The sequence below is a fragment of the Camelus ferus genome, chromosome 5 (assembly GCF_009834535.1).
Source record: "Camelus ferus isolate YT-003-E chromosome 5, BCGSAC_Cfer_1.0, whole genome shotgun sequence".
Lineage (NCBI taxonomy): Eukaryota > Metazoa > Chordata > Mammalia > Artiodactyla > Camelidae > Camelus > Camelus ferus.
Genome location: NC_045700.1, coordinates 7625191 through 7645495, shown reverse-complemented (window position 1 = coordinate 7645495; position 20305 = coordinate 7625191). Strand labels below are relative to the sequence as shown.

General features: G+C 49.8%; 1 protein-coding gene across 1 annotated transcript in view; it reads right to left on the bottom strand.

Moving 5' to 3' along the window:
- Positions 1-20305, bottom strand: part of LOC102509078 (E3 ubiquitin-protein ligase HERC2) — a 176582-nt gene that overhangs the window by 3065 nt on the left and 153212 nt on the right. Inside the window, 13 exon segments of the mRNA XM_032479272.1 lie at positions 471-661; positions 1225-1337; positions 1980-2174; positions 2282-2423; positions 5970-6053; positions 8582-8779; positions 9270-9457; positions 10122-10261; positions 10476-10567; positions 12626-12787; positions 13412-13589; positions 16008-16222; positions 20067-20265. Of these exon segments, the coding sequence (XP_032335163.1) occupies positions 471-661; positions 1225-1337; positions 1980-2174; positions 2282-2423; positions 5970-6053; positions 8582-8779; positions 9270-9457; positions 10122-10261; positions 10476-10567; positions 12626-12787; positions 13412-13589; positions 16008-16222; positions 20067-20265 (2097 nt within the window).

Sequence of the window (20305 nt, the reverse complement as noted above, 5' to 3'; positions counted from 1 at the left end):
GAGCTCAGCAAGCCAAGCCCATCCGACGCGGGGCCTCATCCTGACACCCGGCCAGGTGCTTCTGGAGGACAAGGCCCCCAGGACCACGCTGAGCGGACGGGGGACGTGGGGGCAGAGATCACAGGGGGCGCGGCTGGCCTGCCACGCAGCGTCCACACCTGAATGCTGGCCTGAAGGGCGGAGATGACCCAGCCATGACCCTGCCCCAGCAGAGGCGGCACGCAAAGGCCCTGTGACTGCCACTGGGACAGTCCCCCAACAGGGGAAGTCTGTCACCTTGGTATTCTAGTCAGAGCCCAGAACTTCAGCGAGAATCACAAGTACTCTGATGCTGATCACGAAGGAAGCAATTTTGGAAGCCAAGACTATTAAATTTGACTCGTGAGAAAAAGCAGCCACCAAAGCAAGCCATTTCCTGCTCTTCCTGCTGTTTACTGAGTGGACACCTGGGAGAGCAGACGGCCACGCACCTGTAGTTTATGGCGAGCCGGACGTACTCTGCGCGGTTGTCCAGGGTGATGTGTGTGTACTTGGAGCTCAGCTGGATGTCCTGGCCGCTGGCGCTCGGCACTGTGAAGGGCAGGCTCATGGCCTCAAACTCGTCCGAGGTGGCTTCGTTGTCACGGATGTACATAAGCCCGGGGATGAAATCTTTATCGACCTTTCAAGGGGGGAAGGCGGTCTGTGTGCTGAGTCAGGGTTGTCCCCGCACCCCAAGCTCCCGATGGGCAGCCACGCGGGGCCTCGGTCTGCCCGGGGTGCACAGCAAGGCTGCAAGTGCATGTGCCGGGAAATAAGAGAGGAGCGCGGGGGGGGGGAAGCCCTGCATCCCAGAAGTAACGAGGAGTCCTTAAAACCATCCGCTGACAGAGCAACAGGCACTGGTCGGAGGCGAGTCCTGCCTGCACTCATGGCCCGAGCTGCCCGCCAGCTGCCCCTCAGATGCCCATGGGGAAGACAGCGAGCTTTCTTATCTCGCGAGACTGCATTAGTGGCACATAAAGCAGGTGGTCTACCAAGTTCTAGAAGCAGACTGGCCTTGTGTCCACACCCCCTCTCTCCTACTGGATGGCAGCCCACAGCCAGCAGCCTGACCACCCGTGAGGAAGTCGGGGCCTCAGAACAGGCTGTACCTCCTACCCAGACCCCTGGGTACCCCCACCACGCTCCGTGCTGGGCACACAAGGTGTCACATTTCCCGCCTCCCTCTGCTCCGGAGGGTACCTCGCTGAGGTCTGCAATGGTGAGGCTCATCCCAGCCAGCTGCTTCCACACAGGCTCGGCAAGGTTCAGGCTCAGGGGACTGCCCGTCCGGATGGCGATGCCCAGCAACACACCTGCTCATTCAAAGCACAAGAGACAGGAGACACTTGGAACCAGTGATTAAACCTCTTGTTCATCAACAACACAGTGGAGACCAGCTCTTCGCTGGGGCCTCAGTGCCCTCAGACCAACACTACCCAAATTCACAGGGACTTAAGTCTGTCCTTAAAACCTTCTGTCCCACTCCAAATCCATCGCTGCTTTCTGTTCCCATGGGCCAGGTCTGTTAACTCCTCTGCTCCTTCCACACACTGGCCAACCCACGTTCCTTTGATGGCAGAGCAAACATCTGGACCTTCCCAAGGAAGGTGGGTGCAGGGCCTGGGGAGGTGCAGGCAGTGCCAGGAGTGATGGGCACAGACTCGTGGAACATAGGGGAGGGGCTGGCCAAATACCAAGACCCCAAAGATCTGCTCCCAAGTTTCAGGTCCATTTAAGATGCAGGAACATGGTATCTCAGATCCTCCGAGTGTCAAAGGCACCTTCCGGTCCTCAGCACACAGCTGCTAACAGTCCAAATCTACACGATTCTGCAGCTACACACTAAAAAAGCTAAAAGCAGATATTTCAAATATCCCCCACCTCCCTCACCCCCATTAAGCTAACAGTGGAGACACAGCCCCAGGACTGCGGCTGGGCACCCACGCGAGGCCCACCCAGGAAGCGGAACATGTTGGTGTGCACGGGCGCCCTGGCGGCTGGGCTGAACAGGTAGCAGTCACGGTTGGCCCCCGACTCGTCCCTGCCGTTGGGCGTCACAATCAGAAGCGGGGTGAGTCCGTTCTGCAGCTCCTCACAGATCTCGGCGATGGACTCACTGTAGCCCCCACCACAGTCATCCACAGATTCACCTAGGGGGAAGGAGGGTCAGCAGCTCGCCGTCACTGCACCAGAGTGCCGTGCGGTGCCCCCCCCCCCATTCTCCTCGCACTGCCCCTCAGCACCCGCAAGCTCTCACCCACAAACTTGACCTTCCAGACGCGATGCGGGAGGAGGAGGCTGTCGGGACTGAACGAGCTCATCTTAGCGCACATCTGCCCGAAGACAGACTTGGTCCCGTCTGGGCCTGCGAGGCCGCCCTTACTCCTTGAACGCTTGACCTGGAGAGAGAGAGAGAGAGAGAAGATACAGAACAGGGGCCACGGCGGAAAAGAACGCAGGCGCCGTCTCCAGCAGCTGAGCAGCCCTGGGGTGCCTGCAGCCAACCCGGGCCCCTTGGCTGCTTGCCCCTCCAATTACCCTCACGTGTCCTGACCTGGTCACAGGGGACAGGAGCAGGGAGCTTGGGGTTGTACCCACTGACAAGCAGCAGCACTCAGATGTCTGGCATCACCCAGATAACCTCAGGCCACTGTGAGCACCCAGCAAACCCAAGGACGATCCCCTGAGCAGGCCTGTGCACGCGTGGAGGGCTGCTGGGCCAAGCCGCACCTCACTCCTCCTCCCAGGAATGACTCCCATCCTCGCCTCCTCACCCACCCCTGCTGAGGACCCCAAACACCGGCCTGGAGCTCCTCTCCCTCCCTCCCTCAACCAGGCTGCCTGCCTGCTGGACAGCTGTGTCCAGGGGGTAAGGGCCGGTGTAGCACGTCAGGTCGGGTGGTGGCTGAGCAAACACACCCTCTGGAAATCACAGACCACGGGGAGGGCCGGGGCCCTCTGGGTGGGCAGTAACCGCAACCTGGTGAAGCCTTACACTTTGGGACCTTAACCACGGTCTCTAGGAAGAGGAGGCCAGGAGTCCTGAAGTGCCCTCCCCAGTAGCCCCCCAGCACTGGGAGGGTCAGCCAAGCGGCTGAGACCAAACCCAGATGTGCTCCCTGGGCCAGAACAGAACATTCCTTCTCCCCTCCTTTCCTCACCAGCTCGGATGCTGCTCAGCCTTTGGGGTCACTGTGTCTCCCCCAAGTACCATCACTTTTCCCACCTGTATTTCTCATTGATTTCCCAACAAACCAGGCCGACAGCCCTCAAGCCCTCATTCAGTGTGGACTCAGGAAGCCGCAGCTTGAAGCCTAGGCTGTGTTTCCGAATCACACAGGAGGGGAGGGATGAAGGAAAAAAAATTAAAAAATCATCATCAGGGAAGCTCTGTCTGAAATGTGAAGTTAAGGGAAAAACGATCGCGAGAAGGTACTTTCGTGCCGACTCTTCTGGCTAAAATCTGACCATCCTTAACTTCCCTTAACTTCTTCCTGAGTGAGTTCTAGCTTCAGTTTAACACCTGATTCTCCTCACTGCAGTAAAGTATCATTCTGAAGACTAAGAACATAAGAACAATGGGAACAATAGTAATAGCTGCCTGGGGAGTGAGTTTCCCGCACTCCACACATCCAACTGCACGTTCTCAAATGCTGTTTCATTTCACCTTGAGGCAGTTTCCTAAGGTGCAAAATACCCCGGGAAGAGTGAGTCACAGAAAGGAGAAGGGACATGTCCCCACGTGAGGGATAAGACTCAGACCCACTTCTCACTCAGAACGACCCTTCACCTCCATTTATGGTGCCATTTAACACAGACTGGTGCTCTTGGCTGCGATGAAGGAACGTGCCTGTGTGACCACAGCCGGGACACTGCAAGGACAGGAGCCCGTGTACCTGATGGTGGCCACCTCTAGACAGTAAGAACATAGGTGGTTTTCACTGTATTTAATCTGAATTGTCTAAAATTTCAGAAACGAGCATGCATTATCTATAATACATATAAGGTTTTTTAAGTCCGCTGAGTTTCAGATCCTGTTCTAAAACTAAGTCAAGTTCAAACAAAGAAAAACCCTCCAACAACGTGGGCCACTTTTAGTGTCTCTAGAGCACTGTCCACAGACGGCAGGAGAATGTCTCCGACGGCGGCCCCACAAGAGGAGACTGGAGGCCGGGGATGGACCGGGAGGAGGCCGCCTACACCAACCACCTTTCCAGGTCACTGCTGGTGTCTGGTTCAACCTGGATTCATGGAGTGCCCCCCTCCCCCATCCTCTGTTTATTTCCATCTTTGTGGAGATCGTCCTAACTTCAAGAGCGGGGCATGAAACTCTGAACAAAGGAAACCTGGCGCTGGCACCCGGAGAGGCCCCTCCAACGTCAACTCGAATCGCACGCTGCGTTGAAGGTTGTTTGTATGCCTTCAAACAATGCCTGATATAAATTTGTTTGTCCTCTACTGTTCTGTTCTTTCAAGCCCACACTGAACATCAGCATGACTCCAGGCACTGTGCTGGACACGTCAAGATGAGATGGAAAGAGGCATCAGCACACAGTGACTGAGAACAGTGCCTGTGCAGTTTCCAGGTCACCCCGGTCCCCGGATGCCCAAGGCCGCCGGGCTCGCACACCCACGTAGGGCCACTGGCCCCCCAAGGCAGGCTTACCATCCAGGAATGCCCAACTGTCTGAACCAGATGGCTTTCCTCACTTAGGAACTTGAGTACTTAAGATCTCATAATGTAGAGAAAACCAGTATGACCCCCAAGGTGGGAGGAATAAAGGCTTTTTTATGAACCTAATTAAACAGCCCATTTGTTTGTGGACGGGGCTGACTGACCTCCGGCTTCACATTTAACACTATGACGTGGGTGAAGAAACCACTTCCATCAGTGTGGTCACATGTTATCCAACAAAGGACAAGAGACTGATGTCTTCGTTAAAAATGCCCCCAAGAACAACTCTGGAAAATTTCTATCACATCACCAACAGCAGTGTAAAAATCACGTGTTTAGTATTAAAGTTCGGGAACAAAGCCTTTGTTCTTCGTGGCTCTGTTTCTCTTCCCGGAGGTGGGGCCAGTTTCTTTGGTGAGGTAAATGTCAAGTGCACACAATGTCATCATCAGGGCTAGGGTTCCTCTTGTTTTAATTCTGTTGACTCTCAGCTTGTCTACACTTGGCAGCAGTATACATTCAGAGATGGTCCACTTTTCGTTTCTTTCATTACTACCCTGAGACAGCACCAGTATGAGTGATTCTGGCCTATTAAGTTAGCAAGGTAAGCCACCCGAGCCGGGGGCGCTGTGAGGCTGGCGGGTGCAGGGACAGCCCCCACCTACAATTCAATGCAGGCGTCGAAGGCTCTGACCTGCACTGCATCCCAGAACTTAACCCAAGGAGGTGACTGAGGACACACTGAGCTGGAGCCACACATACTGGTCCTTCCATATCCCAGAAAAGCAGGCATGGCCTTCCAACTCCAGCAGAGAATCAGCAAAGGCAGCTGGTAAACATAAACAATCCCACAGCCCCACTGCACGGGACAGAGGGGTGCTTGTAATGCGTTAAGGGGAACAGACAGCAAGTTACAGAGGAGAGCTCTCCAGTTGAGGTTATCACACCCACACACACACACCCCCTGCCCCCCACCCCAGATGTTAGCAGCGGTCCTCACTATGTGGTAGAAATACGGGTCATTTTTACTTTTCCCTCTTTGCTCATCTGGATTTGTGCTTCCAGGTTATCTGAAATAAGTCGTCTTTCTGTTAAAAACAACTTAACACTCCCACCTGGCAGCCTCGGCACCACAGGACACCCACACACACGGCACCTTGCTCTGTAAGGCAAGGGCATGAGAGGAGGTTTGCTGTGAGTGCTCCCCCCTGGCTGTAGGGACAGGACTCACAACCACAAAACCATCACGCCTAAGAACAGAGACTGTTACCTGAATCCGGTTCAACTCCACCACGGGGCCGTGCTGGCGATCCCGCACCATGGTTGCTTGTACTACTTTCCGGAAAGCCGCCTCCTAAAACACGACAGACAAGACAAAATTTGGAATGTGATATAGAAAGTCTTACCCATAGATAATTCACATTCACATCATATTTTGGTTTAAAATCTATTGCGAAAAATTGTATTTTCTCAAGAACAAGTAAGGAAAAAAAAAAGAAAACTCCCCTTTGCAAGTGGTGAGGTGGCCCAGGAAGCAGCCTGGCACCGGCACCCAGGCCCACGCAGAGGCTCAGCGGCCGGCGGGGCCAGTGCTTGGCGGCAGCTGATCGCCTGGAGGCAGGAGGCCCAGCACTGGACACAGAGGGAGGAGGGCCCGGGCCCAGGGAGCACCTACTGTGACTCGGGTCTTAGGCGAGGCTCTGAGGGCTGACTAGAAAACCAAGGCTTCCCAGCCAAACTGCAAGTCTGTTAGTGGCAGGATGGAGGCACTGATGTCAGTACTGCTGTCCCGACAGAGGTACCAGCCACAAAGCAGCAGCAGGGCCGGGGAGCCTTGGGGAGAGGGTCAGGGCTGGGGTGGGGTCGGGAGAACAGTGGGGGAGGGAGCGTGTCAGCACCACGCACTGAAAGGAACCTGCAACACCCACGGTGAAGACGGCAAAGAAAAGGAGCAGGTCCCAGAGTCACCCAGGGAGAGGCAGGCCGGCTGTGCCCACATGGACCCAGGTGCGGGGAGCATGTGGTCGTGTGTGCGTGAGGAGAGGAGACCCCAGAGACACTCAATGGAGGCAGAATGGGTGGGAGCCCCAGGGCCTTGCCAAGTGGATGACTGTGCCCTCCTCTGGAGACAGGGTGGCTGGAGGGGAGGTAGAGGGCAGGGCACAGGGGACCCACTGCAGGGCCTGAACACCAGTTCCGGGTCAGAGCCTGAGACTGCCAAGCCCTGAAGGCAGGAAGGGCAGGGGTGCTCCTATCAACACAGGGGGACCTGCAGATGGCCCCCCAGCACAAAGGGGCCTGCAGAGGTGGGCTCATCCCCACACACTCCTGCACACCTGTAGCTCCTCCCGCCTTCCACCTACCTGACCTCTGCTCTCCCCACTGCCCAGCCCCCAGCTAAGCTAGTGCCCCCTGCACTGGGCATGCGGCCCCTTCCCCCTGGAGCACCCCCAGCCCTCCTATGGTTCTCTCTCTTCTGGGCTCTGAAGCACATGCTGGTAATGACTCTGCACCGTCATCAGCAGAGGCGATCCTTTCCCACCAGGACCAGAAGAGAGGCCGACACCCCCGCTGCGGAGGGCGCCCCGCCCCCACCGCACAGCCCGCGAGACACTCACACAGTCAATGTGGGACATGGGCTGCCTCTCGCTCTGGTTTCTCCCTACCAGGAGGGGGTTTTCCCTTTTCATTCCTTGTCTTATCATCACCTTCACTTTGAGCGATTAAAAGAGATGGTGAAAGTAATCAAACCTGTCACTTTTTATTATTGAAAAATAGTTGAAGTTAAGTTTCACATCCATTTTACTTGGCCACAATTTTTTCCTGCTCATCATCAGAGACCTTACCGTTACCAGCAACCTCATCACTGTCTACACACCTGCCTCTGAGCCACGCACAGACATAAAAAGTGTGCCCCTGGCTCCTTCCACTAGGTGTGTAGGATATAAAGCCAATCCTGAAAAAAAATCTATTTGGACAGTACTCCAAAACATCTAAATTTTATTAAGAATAGGCTGTAATTGTACGTTCATATATGACTGGAGTACTGTGCTGTACACCAGAAACTGACACAACATTGTATACTGACTATACCTCAATAAGAAAAATTAAAAAAAAAAAACAGGCCATAATCTTGGACCCTTCAGGATCAAGATCCCTCACTCTGACCTCTATGACTTTTCTCTACACAAACACCCCATCATAATCACACAATGACTGAGCCACTTCCAGAACATCCTGTCAAGCTGCTGGCCAGAAACTTGATGCTTTCCAATAATGGGACACCTCCTACTCCAAAATCAGGTACTCCGTTTCTAGAAAGTTCAAATTATTACAAACATCAATGGGTCAAAAATTTTCTGGTGACTTTTAGAAGCCCTCATTCGTGGTCCTTTTCAGAGTCCGCAGGAATTTCTAACATATCCTGGTACAGAACCGCTATCTAAGCAGTCCGTCACCTCCGGGCCCCTCTGCTGGGTATCCCTGGGGAAGAAATCCTCTCATTATGTTTCCCTCTTGCTGCCAGTGGGGACTTGCCATAAAGTCTCAAGGCCAGGCCAGCAGAGAACACTGCAAGAATGGAGGCTTAGTTTTGCAAACCTTGCGTCTCCCCTTCTGGGAGGAGGAAGACAGAGATTACAGGGGGACATGCAGTACCACGCTATTCATTTTTTTATATAAGCTCCAAAAGGAGGAGCTTTTTGACTGTTTGTCACCAGTGCATTCTAAGTACCCAGAACAGAGCCTGGCACAAAGCAGGTGATCAATGACCATTTGCCAAATGAGCTGTATTCAGTATATTCCTAGTTTAGGGATTTCTGTTGGATTACAATGTACCGACGATACCAGTGTCGCCTATGGTAAAACCTGTGACTGGAGTACCTTTCCCTGGGAAATCAGAATTCCTCGTAGAGCGTCAAACCCCACGGAAGGCCCGAGTCCGGCTTCATCGAGTGCACCCTCCAGGTCGAACATGGGGATGCAGGGGCAGAAAAGCTCCGAGATGTGGTGCAGCAGCAGCAGGCGGTTCCGCAGGGCGATGATGGGGATCTCCTGCAGGTGGTTGTACTCCATGGGGACCTAAAACAGACGCCAAGGGCACAGGTGAGCCGCCGTCCAAGGGGCGGACTTGAAAATACTGCTTTTGAAAACAGAGAAGCAGTGTGACTTCTGACTTTGGTTTGAAAAATCTTGTTTTAGAATAATATTCTGGCCGTTTGCCAGGGCCAAGAAACATAAACTGAGGAGAATGCTAAAAAAATACTGGCTTATAGAAATATATTTACTAAGGAAAATGTGCAGCCTGTACTATCAGAATAGTTCTGTGTAGTTAAGATTTTGAATACAGGTGACACACTGACACACAGGATGATGGTTGGTACAAATATTAATTCTAAGACTCTGTGTTCTTACCATGATTAACCTCAACTACTTTCAATGGAATACCTCTGTAAATATGTAAGTGAAAATGAAGTGTGCGTGCACTTGTACATGTGTAATTCAATACACAGATGGGAACTCTGGCACCACCTGCACGCCTTCTAGCCCAGGGGGCCCAGCCAGTGCTGACCTGTGCAGGGAGCTTCCCGGCGCTGGCAGGCTTGCTGGTTGACCAGGCGAGAGTGTGTGCTGAGCCACAGGCCACACGGTTGACCTTCTTACCCTGAAGGGCAGCCACCAACCGAGGCCTCTGGATGGCGTTCGTTGTCCCATCTCCCAGTTGTCCCTCATCATTGTCGCCCCACGTATAAACTTCACCTAACACAGTAAATTCAGAACAAGGACTTGGATACTAGGAACAACGAATGCACAGCCTCCACCGCCTTCCTCTGCATACAGTCCTCACTCCCACTGGGAGTTGGCGTCATCTGTGCCAGAAAGCAAGGAAGCACTCAAGGAATGATGGGGACACTTTAGGAGCTTAAGCAGTCGAACGGGGTGCAGTGTGTGAGTATCAAGGTTAAGTACGAGCAAGAGCTTAACCACAACTCATTGAATTAGGAAACCATGAGTCCAGCACAGATGAAAATAGAAAAATTTAAATATTTGATGAGAATAAATAAAATGTTCAATGAAAAAGGAACAGTTACATAGTTTCAAATATCCTCCCAAATCCTCATTAGTTACGTATGGTGGGAGCCCTCCTGGAATCCAGGTTCTCAGAAATCAGCTAAGGGCCAACCTTGTAAGCGGGCCCTTCTAAAACCAGCCGTATGAGGCCTGCTGTTTGCTCGTCTCTGCACAGCCATGAAACACACCATGTTCACAGGCATTAGTACAGGGGCTGAAGAACCACAGGTGTATTTTCAGAACACAGTATAACTGCTCCTCACTCCCGCACCGACCTCAGAGCTCTGCGCATCACCCCTGAGTGGACTCAGGTCTAAGGCCGTTCAAATTACAATGCTGGCCTCCCACCTACCGTCCTCGGTGCAGCACACACAGTGCAGGGAGCCGGTGGCAATGGCAATGACCTTCTTTCCCTGCAGTCCTTGGACCTGCCGAGGTCTTCGAACATGGTCGTCGGACCCGTGGCCCAGCCTGTGGTAATCACCTTTGCCCCTGAACACAAGGAAACGTGGGACACCCCACATCTAGGCAAGGCCATCCGACTTAGCACCCTGCCCCGCCCTCCTGGTGCAGGCACTGGGCTGCAGGACACAAATCACAGCCTCCTGCATGAGTGACATTTCAAGTTACTACAAAAGGACGGTTAATGTAACTTCAAATGAACAGTCTGATTTTGGTGGGATTAAACGAATAGTCTCTTTCCTACCAAGTATAAACAGTGCCAGATTTGGTCAGGGCGACAGAAAACTGGGATCCACATTCCACTTTAACCACTCCAAGGCCCGTCAGAGAGTCGATCTAGAAGGGAAAAGGCTCAATCAGACTGATTCAATCAAGGCTGTTGCTGACTGCTGCGCCCAAAGAAGGACTGAACTAAATCTACTCTGAACACCCTCACTCCTGTGTCAAACGTTAACTACAACTTCTCCACTTAACCAGGCGCTCTCAGAAGGAGCAGGAACACCTGGCTGTGAGGGCACGCCTGCTGCAGATGGCCATGTGCCCACTCCGCTGCCCACAAGTGTCAACACGCATCCCTGGAAATGGACACACCAGGGCTGAAAGTCTGCAATCGTTTTCCCCAGAATTCAGTCTCCCAACACCGTATCTCTTCGTGATGTGGTGGCCCCGTTCTCCAGCAAGCCTGCACTTGGCATCTGCCCTCCAGCCCTCTCAGAGGGAGCAGCAGGTACCGGGGAGAAGGATGGCCAAGAGGACTGTGATTCTGGCCTAGAGACACTCCCTACCCTTCTTCCCAGGTTAATTCAATTAAACATGTCATTGGTCAAGCCAGTGCTAGAAGCCATCTGCAGCCCTGCATGCTCGGGGGCGAAATCCTTCACAGCCAGCACCCAGGGGTCCCGCTTGGCTCACTCACCCACTTAGTATCTCTTCCCACCTAGCAAACTGCATCCTTATTACCTGTAACTGTTTCTAGACTTAAGTGCTCATATTTAATTTTAAATGTAAGTGAATTATCACCTAATTCTCTTAATTCGTTTTCTCCTTGTATTATATCATCACAGTGATACCAATAATGGCCTCCATCCCTACCCGCCCCCAGTGCCTGACAGTACAATCCTGGAAGGTGCAAAGCCTTTGTCTAAAGCCTTCTTAGTATAAGAAGGCCCACAACAATTTTTCCAGACACATGGAAACCCTAAGTAACCTGTAATGTGGGTAAAATACCATCCACTCTAAGGGAAAGCAGCAAGCGGTAGTAAGGATAAGGAGGCAGCCCCAAGCCCAGCCTTTGCAGGAGCAGCTGGCAAGGAGGCCCAGAAGAAGCGGGGTATCTCCTTGTAGCTGCAGCCCCAGGGCCCAGGTGCCTCCAAGTGACATCATCTTCACCAGGCTCTGGCTCCCGCCAGCGGCCACCAATACCACTCCCCATGGTGACGGAAGCATGCTGTGTCCACATTGCCCACCCCGGACGCCAGCAGCATTTGCCGCACCTGGGCACATGAAATGTGGGCAGGACAAGTGAGGGGGTGAACTGTAATTTTACTTACTCTTAACTGATTTAGGTTTAAACTAGTTACGTGTGGCCAGCAGCTGCTGCCCTAGGCAGCACAGCTGTGGGAGGAACAGTTAGGCAGTCCCAGCTCGAGCTCCGGGTCTGAGGGGGCCTCTGGCGGCTGCCCCCGGCCTGGGGGGGCTACCTGTGCACTGCACGGGCCTCAGTTCCACAGGGCAGTCTCAGGGCCCTGAAGAGAGAATGTCATGCGGAGATGCCTTCTAGTTTCCTCGCACAGCACCTCCGCTCCCAAGGCCGCAGCAAATCACCCAGATGAATGGCCTGGTCACGTTCTCGACCTGCAGGCCGCTAAGCAGTCAGCAAGGGACCTAAATACACCAGTGAACCTACCCTCTGCCACCAGCCATTCACAAAGGCAAAGCACAGTCATGATCACGTCAGTAAACTGCCCAGAGCCGCTCAACTCGAGTGGAGCAAAGCGGCCTGGCCCCCACCCCAGGCCTGCGGCCCCTTCTCCTGGCAGCTCCCAGGATGCCCATCTAACAGGCTCGGGCTGAGCTGGACGCAGCCTCTCGGCACCTGCTAGCCCAGCGCACGGCTGCAGACCTCTGTCAACCGCAGAGGGGGAAGGATTTGTGTTCCTTCCCTCCAGCAGGTCCACACACTAAACCACCAAAGCACCAACAGCACCTAAAACCTCTCTGCACCTCTGGGCCTTTCACTCCCTTTGCAGCCAAGTACCCATTATATTTTCTGCAGAGATGTTAAAGATGAAGGGAGGCCACTCCTGAGAGGCACGCAGAGTGGGCGGGGCACGAGCACTGGGGACAGAGCCTGTGAACAGCCTGAGCCCCGAGAGACCCCACACCCCAGGGCACCTTCATGGGCACTTTGCAGCCATCGCTGCCTCCTCTGCCCAGCTTGCCGTAGTCCCCGTCCCCCCAGGACCAGACAGTGTCATCATCGGTGAGGCAGAGGGTCTGGGCATCTCCGCTGCCACAGGCGACGTCAACCACGCGGTGCCCCTGTAGCGCCTCCACCTGCAGGGAAAAGAGACGCTGAGGTTATCTCACCACCACAGAAAGGAGGCTCTCCCCAGGGGAGGCAGCAGCGCGGGGGACTTGTGTGTTGGGGAGGGGTGCCTGGTTTAGATCTTTACAAAGAACAGGTAATCTTAACAATTCTGTAAGACAATACAGAAAACGTCCTCAACTATTTAAACTACAAGCATCTCAGATGTAGGAGGCAGGTCTCAGTGTCCTGTGTCCGTCTGCCACACTAGGAAGGCTGTCCTCTCATTCCGCTGCCTCACCCAACACACAGCGGGCCTTCAGAAGACAAAGCATCTGGCCAGACACCAAGTAAGATTTGCCAGTGTAGATGAAAGAGTATCTCAAATGCTATCCTGTTTAAATGATCACTGAATACATACAGAGATGGTTTCTATTCCCTCAAAAACAAAACTTAACTCTGAAATTAAAGGAATCTGGAACAGTTGTGCTGTACACCAGAAACTGACACAACACTGTAAACTGACTATACCTCAATTAATAAAAAAAAAAAAAAAAAAAGAATCTGGAACAGGAAATACTTTTGACCTTTAGAAAGAATAATGCCCACGGCAAGCTGCCCCTCCCGGCCCCCCAAGCACAGCTCCTTCTCACCAGCTTTGGCTTTAACTGGTCCTCACTGTCGCTGTGGCCCAGGCGGCCGTACCGGCCTTTGCCCCACGTGTAGAGGTCCCCGGCTGCGGTGACACAGGCACTGTGGGCTCCACCGGCAGCAACATCCACCACCTCAATTCCTCTCAGGGACTCAATGACACGAGGACGGTCACACGGACTGCAGAAAAGGTCACCAAGTATAAGTGAAACAGTTTACTTTTGTAATATCTTAAAATTATTCAATGTCAGGCTTCTGGCTCTGCTGCCCACTTACTCACTGCACACTTCTCAGCCTACAGCCCTCAAGTCAGCTGTCAAAGCAATCAACAAGCAGCATTCAGGCCTGGATTTGAAATCACATCACTCCCTGTCTCCTTTTATCCAAGCTGCCCTAATGCCAGAGAGGAAGTGTTCTGTCTGAATCAGGGGCTGGAGACTTCAGGTAGGCTGAGTCCGGCCTGGGAAAGGCCAGTGAGCTGAGAATGGGTTTTAACATTTTTAAAGGGTTGTCAAAGAAACTCATGAAAGCAGCATATACAACAGACTGCATGCGGCTGGCCTAAAATATTTATTATTCTCTGGCCTTTTACAGAAACAGGTTGTCCATACTTGCTATAAATCAACATTTCATTTAAGGAGTTTTACTGTATATAATGTGGCAAGCACTGACAACAAACTTTTCTTATGATTGAGTTTTGAAAGCTCTTTTTAATGACTTTGGATATAAGACTGTCGTCAGATACACGATGGCAAATACGCTTTCCCAATCTGCAGTGTGTCCTTTCCACCTCTTAACAGTGCCTTTTATAAAGTCCATTTTGTCCTGTTTTTCTTTACTGGAACATGCTTTCCAAGTTTTATCTAAAAATCTTTGACCTAAGGTCACAAAAGTTTTCTCTTGTGTTTTCTTCTAGAGGTTTTTAGTTTTAGGTTTTAGATCTATGACTATGAGTCATTTTGAATTACTTTTGGACATGGTGCAAGATAAGAACTCAATCCTTATATATCCTTCAGATATATGCCCAGAAGTGAGGTGGCTGGATCATGTGATAAGTCAATTTAAAAGTTTTTGAGCACACTCCATAGGGGCTACACCAATTTCCATTCCCACCAACAGTGTAGGAGGGCTCCCTCCTCTCCACAGCCTCACAAGGTGTGAGGTGGTATCTCACTGGGGTTTTGATTTGCATTTTCCTGATGATTAGTGATCTTGAAGACTTTTCATGTGTCTGGTGGCCATTTGTGTGTCTTCTTTGGAAAAATGCCTATTCAGGTCCTTTGTCCATTTGTTAACTGGGTTATTTGGTTTTTCTTTGCTATTAATTTGTATGAGTTTCTTATATATTTTGCAGAATAACAACCTCTGATCATTTACATAATTTGCAAATATCTTCTCTCATTCCCTAGGCTCTCCGCTCATTTTGTTGACTGCCTCCTTTGCTGTGCAGAAGTCTTTAGTTTGATGGAGTCCCGTCTGCTTATTTCTTCTTTTGTTGCTTGTGCTTTTTCCTGGTTTTCTTCTAGGAGTTTTATGGTTTTGAGTTTTACAGTTAAGTCTTTTAATCTATTCTGAGTTAAATTTTGAGAGTGGTGTTAAGACAGGGGTCCAACTTCATTCTTTTGCGTTTGAATATCCAACTTTCCCAACACTACTGAAGAAACACAGGCCTGATAAGCTCTGTCTGGGTGAAGAAGACTGCCAAGTTTATCTTACTGTGTGCTTGATATGTTTGTTTCCACAAAAATATTCTTGAGCTTTGATCTCTACAACATGGTTAAGCTACTTGTAAACAGTTTAATCCTTTCAAGTCTTGCTCTTTAGCTTCGTTGGTGTGATCCCAGCAACAGTTAGCCTACGGTTCATTCCCCCCACTTCTGCATAGCACCGTTCTCAGTCCTCTCCTCAGTGCCCTGGGACTTACGAGGGCTGGGGAGCAGGCGCTCCCCTCTGCTCTCTGTGAGCTCCTAGCCCTTCGGTGGTTTGTTTTTTGGCCTCTCAAATAGCCTCCTCACACACGCGGCTGTCAGTGCTCACCCCTGTAGATCACTGGATGCACTTTACTGCCTATTATCCAATGTCTTTGGGGCTGCTGTTCATTCTGTCTGACGCTTTAGTTATTTCAAACACCAAGGTCCCTGTCATTCCAACTTGGCAGGTGGTTCCAATCACCTTTTAAAAACTGGTGGGTTTGATTGCTTTTTTAAAAAAACTAAGTCAACCTGTGTGTCCGTTTCCCCTCACTCCTGCCATTCCCTCTGCTCCGCTGTATTTAAAGCTTTACCGTCCTCATGTAACAAAATGCCTGCTGTGATGCAGTGGGTGACTCAGGGGACGTGGGGAAACAGGACAAAATGAAGCGAAGCAAACTTAGTGCTCAGAAACCAAAACTCAGAACTGATTTCCCCTCAACAGAGGGGTCACGTAGGCAAGCCCAGACACTGCCGAATGAACTTAATTTCTGATGAGTGAGTCATTAAGTTTGAGTAGGTAACTGCAAACACTGTTCTGAAACACAGAGTGCCAATGCACCACATAAGCATTAAAACAAACAAGAAAAGGAAATGTAACAGTGAAAATGATGTCTTCACACAGTACCTTCTGTTGCCATGGCCCAACTTCCCATCTTCTGCCTCACCCCAGGAGTAAACTTCTCCTTCTGAAGAGAGGGCAAGACAGTGTTTTCCTCCTGAGTTCACAGCTACTTTCTTAATAAATACATGCTGAATGGATTCAAGTAACGTCGGGGTGGATACTGACTCTGTCCCTCCAATTCCTAGTCTGCCACCTGCACCGTAGCCAGTGGCATAAAGCTAAGATGAGAAAAAGTAATATAAACATCAGATTTTTATCTAAGTATCCATATATATTAGTGATTAATAAATCCAATCAATGCTCTAAACGTTACTGTAGAGAAAAGTTAACATTAAAAATCACAGGAATGTTTAAGACTTCATTTTTGCTTTATCAAATCTCTGAAGATGGAAGAAAAAATTTAACTGATAGAAATCCCAAATACAATCAGAAAATATATTTCGAAATCATGGTCTTTTCCCTAGAAGCATTCCTACTATTTTTGTTCAGAATACCAACCATGATTAATACCAAGAAAAACAAAAGATTTCATTATCTACTTTATGTAAATTCCAGGTAAATAATACCCACAGAAACACCCACAGAAAAATTACAAATATATTCACTATTTCAGCAAGGCAGCATATAAATCACACAGTAGAATATATTGTTTTTCTTTCACTCAAATAATTGATTTGGGACATAAAACATCTTTATCATCAAAAAAAAAAAATCAGGACTGCCACTTCCAAATGCATATCAAACATTCCCTCCTATAAAAACTTACATGCTGATTCGTACTGTGTCAGATGCGCTGCTGCACCGACCTAATAGGAAGGAAACCTCAAGGACAAAACAGGGAGTGAAACCAAGAACTCAGACAGGAAATGACCCCAAAGTCAGCTTCCCCAGGAAGGTCTTGAGGATCCTGACTGCACAGGGTGTCGGGGGTGAGGCTAAGCCGAAAAGAAGACTCTGTGGGGGAAGGTGAGGCTCCAAGGGCTTCCTCTCACTCAGACTGTGAGTGAGAACTAAGGAGAGAACAAAGAAAGTAGCTCTTCTCAAACTCAGGGCTGAGGGGGAAGGGGAAACCTCTCCTGAGGATTCACAGCCACAGAAGCTGGTCGCTGAGATGATTCTCAGTCTGAATTAATGCTAACCTACGATCTAAATTCCTTAGGGAGAGAATTTCATTTACAATGGCTCAGGTTGGTAGCACACCACAGTTCTAAATTCTCTTTTGATGAGTGACTTCAAGCTAGGCCTCAAAGAATTTCTGCATGAAAGTTTCCAAGGAAAATGGTCAGCCTGTAGTTTTAAAGATTCACATTAAAAGGAAAGAAGGCACCATGAGAAAGAATTAGAAGAAAGTCCAATATTATGTTTAAAGAAATGAAAGCTTAAAAGTATCCCCAAGGAATAAGAGACTGTAAGAGAAGAACCCAAAGCAGAACTTCCATAAATTAAAAAACAATGGAAATGAAAACTCAGATGTAGTAAACAGCAGATTATACGCAGATGACCACAGACTAGACTACTAGGAGATGGATCTGAAGGAATTACCCAACACGTGGCCCCGAAGCACAGAGAGAAGAGGAAACAGGAAGGAAAGGTTAGAGGTCATTTGGGGTAGACCTCCTCACCTGAACACCACTCAGAACCCAGCTGTAGGTAGACAGCACACAGAGAATACGAGAGAGGCAATATTTGAAAAAATCATGTCTGAGAATTTACCAGAATTGTTAAGAGAACACTTCTCAGAGCCAGGAAGCCTACCCCTTAACCCTCATCACCTGGCAAAAAAAAAAAAAAAAAAGGAATACAAAAAAGGGCAGGAAAAATTAAAAACAAAACAAACAAAAAAAGCAGATATCTAATATAGCAGAGTGAAACTGTGGACCACTAAAGAAATACCTTGAAAGCAGCTACAAAGGAAAGATTTATTACCTTCACTTGGGTAAAAATTAATCTGACTGCTGACATCCTATTAGCGACAATGAAGGCCAAAGACCAGAAGAATAAAACTTTTAACAGGCTGACTGAAAATAACAGTGAACTTAAAATTATATACCCTAGCACAGGGGTTGGCAAAGGACAGCCTACAGGCCCACCACCTGTCTTTGTAAATAAAGTTTTATTAGCGCACAGCCACACCCATTCCTGTACAATTTCCCCACAGGCTGCCTTCACAGCTGCAACAGAGACCAGACTACAGGACACCCACAGCCAAAAATACTAGCGTGCCCTTTACAGAAAATGTTTGCAACCCTTGCCTAGAAAAAGAACAAAATGAAGATATTTAAAAAAACAAACAAACAAACAAAAATCAGAAAATTAACCAACAACAGACTGTCACTACAGGAAACTGAAAATATATGCTTAAAGTAGAAGAAAAATGAATGCAGATATAAGGTCTGAAACATAAGAAATAATGGTGAGCAAAGATGTGTGTGACATTTGGGTAAATCCAGAAAATACATGGTCTATATAAAACAACAATAATAACCCTGCCTATCATTGCGGGCAGAGGCGAGTGCCGAAACACAAGACGACAAAGGATCAGCCTTTACTTGGGAGGATGGCAGAAATACTAATTCACTCTCAATTTTAAATACACACGTTAAAGTAGCCAGGAGACAACTAAAAGACAGAATTCTCCCGAAAACAGAAAAAGAGGGCTCACTTCAACCCTTCTCATGAGGTTAGCACGACCCTGATGTTCCTGTCGGGCAACCTCCGATGCTATTCCCGGGGTCCCCACAGCCAGGGGTTCCCACCCCTATGTAACCCCTTCTCCAAGCATGTGCGCTGACCTATTGACTCTAATAGACAATACAGCAACGGGGACGGGGTGTCACTTCTGGATTAGGTCACAGAAGACTGTGACCTGTGTCCTGCTCGCACCCTCCCTCGCCCTCACCATGCTCGCTCTCACAGGGCCAGCTGCCATGTGAGATGGTGGAGAACGGAGGGCAGCCTCAGCCAGGGGCCCTGGGGAGCCGAGGCTTCCTCAGGACAGCCCTGCAGCACCTGCAGCCTCATGAGAGGTTCTGGGCTGGAGGCCCCCAGAGAAACTGAGGTGATCCATGTGTATTGTGTTAATTGTTGTAAGTTACACGGATAACGGCCGCAGTGCCATAACCAGACACAGAGTGCATAAGACAGGAACATTATGATGATCACATTCATGATCTCCATCTCCCCAAGATCCCAAACACAAAGCAAAAAAAAATATAAAACATATCCTGACCAAGCTGAGTGTCTCCAAAGAAGGCAAGACTGTTTGATACAAGAAAAACAATCCAATTCACTCCATTAACCCACTGAAGGAGAAGGCATCTGTAGTATTTTTTAACTGTAGGAAGAGCATTTGACAAAAGTCAATATCCATTCATAAGCAGAAACAGAAGAGAACTTCCTTACTTTGACAAAAGTGTCTACCAACCCCCCCAGTAAGCATGTGGAGGGTTCAGCCACAGCGCTTCCTTTGCAGCCTGCATCAAGCCGAGAACAGACCCACTACCCCCATCCCTGTTCACCACTGGACTGCAACTCCCACCCTGCACAACGAGCTCCCTCCTCCCACACAGAAGGAGAAAAGTAAAAAAAAAGACAGGTGAACCGGAAAGGAAGGAACAAAATTCATTTACAGATCACGGCTTTATAAAGACAGAAAACATTCTGAGAGACTAAGAAGGAAAAGAGTGTAATAAGGTCACTAGATATAAAGCCAATACGTAAACATCAACCATCTCCACACACAGGCAGCACTGCTTTCCTCAAAGACAGCACTATGACAGCAACAAAAAAGGAACATGTACATCTAACAAATTATCAATACACAAACAATTATAATACACTTTTGTATGTGTGCTGCATTTCAAACTAAAAAATTGTGTGGCCAAACAACACACTAAAGATCATACAGAAACCCTCTGCTTCCAGGACACCGCTAAGTACCGTTAATCTTGGAACAATGTTTCAGCACAGAATCTTCGTACATCCTGTGAACCACACAGACGCACACCGGCCACAGCTGTCTCTCAGTCCACTGTCAGGAGGGCACAGAACACGCAGCCTTACCTTCCCGTCAGCTGTCACTGCAAAGAGCGTCTGCTCTCCTCCAATGAGCTGCACGGGTCTGAGAGCTGCAAGGGCTTCACACGGAGTGGGGACTTTCACTTTGGCACCTTCGATGCCCCCAAGCTGACCTCTATGGTTATGACCCCATCCATAAATTGTCCCACTGCCTCCAGCAGAAAGAGTCCAGTCATCCGGTCGCCTGTAAGAGCATGAAATGAACAACTGCATGTGAAACACAG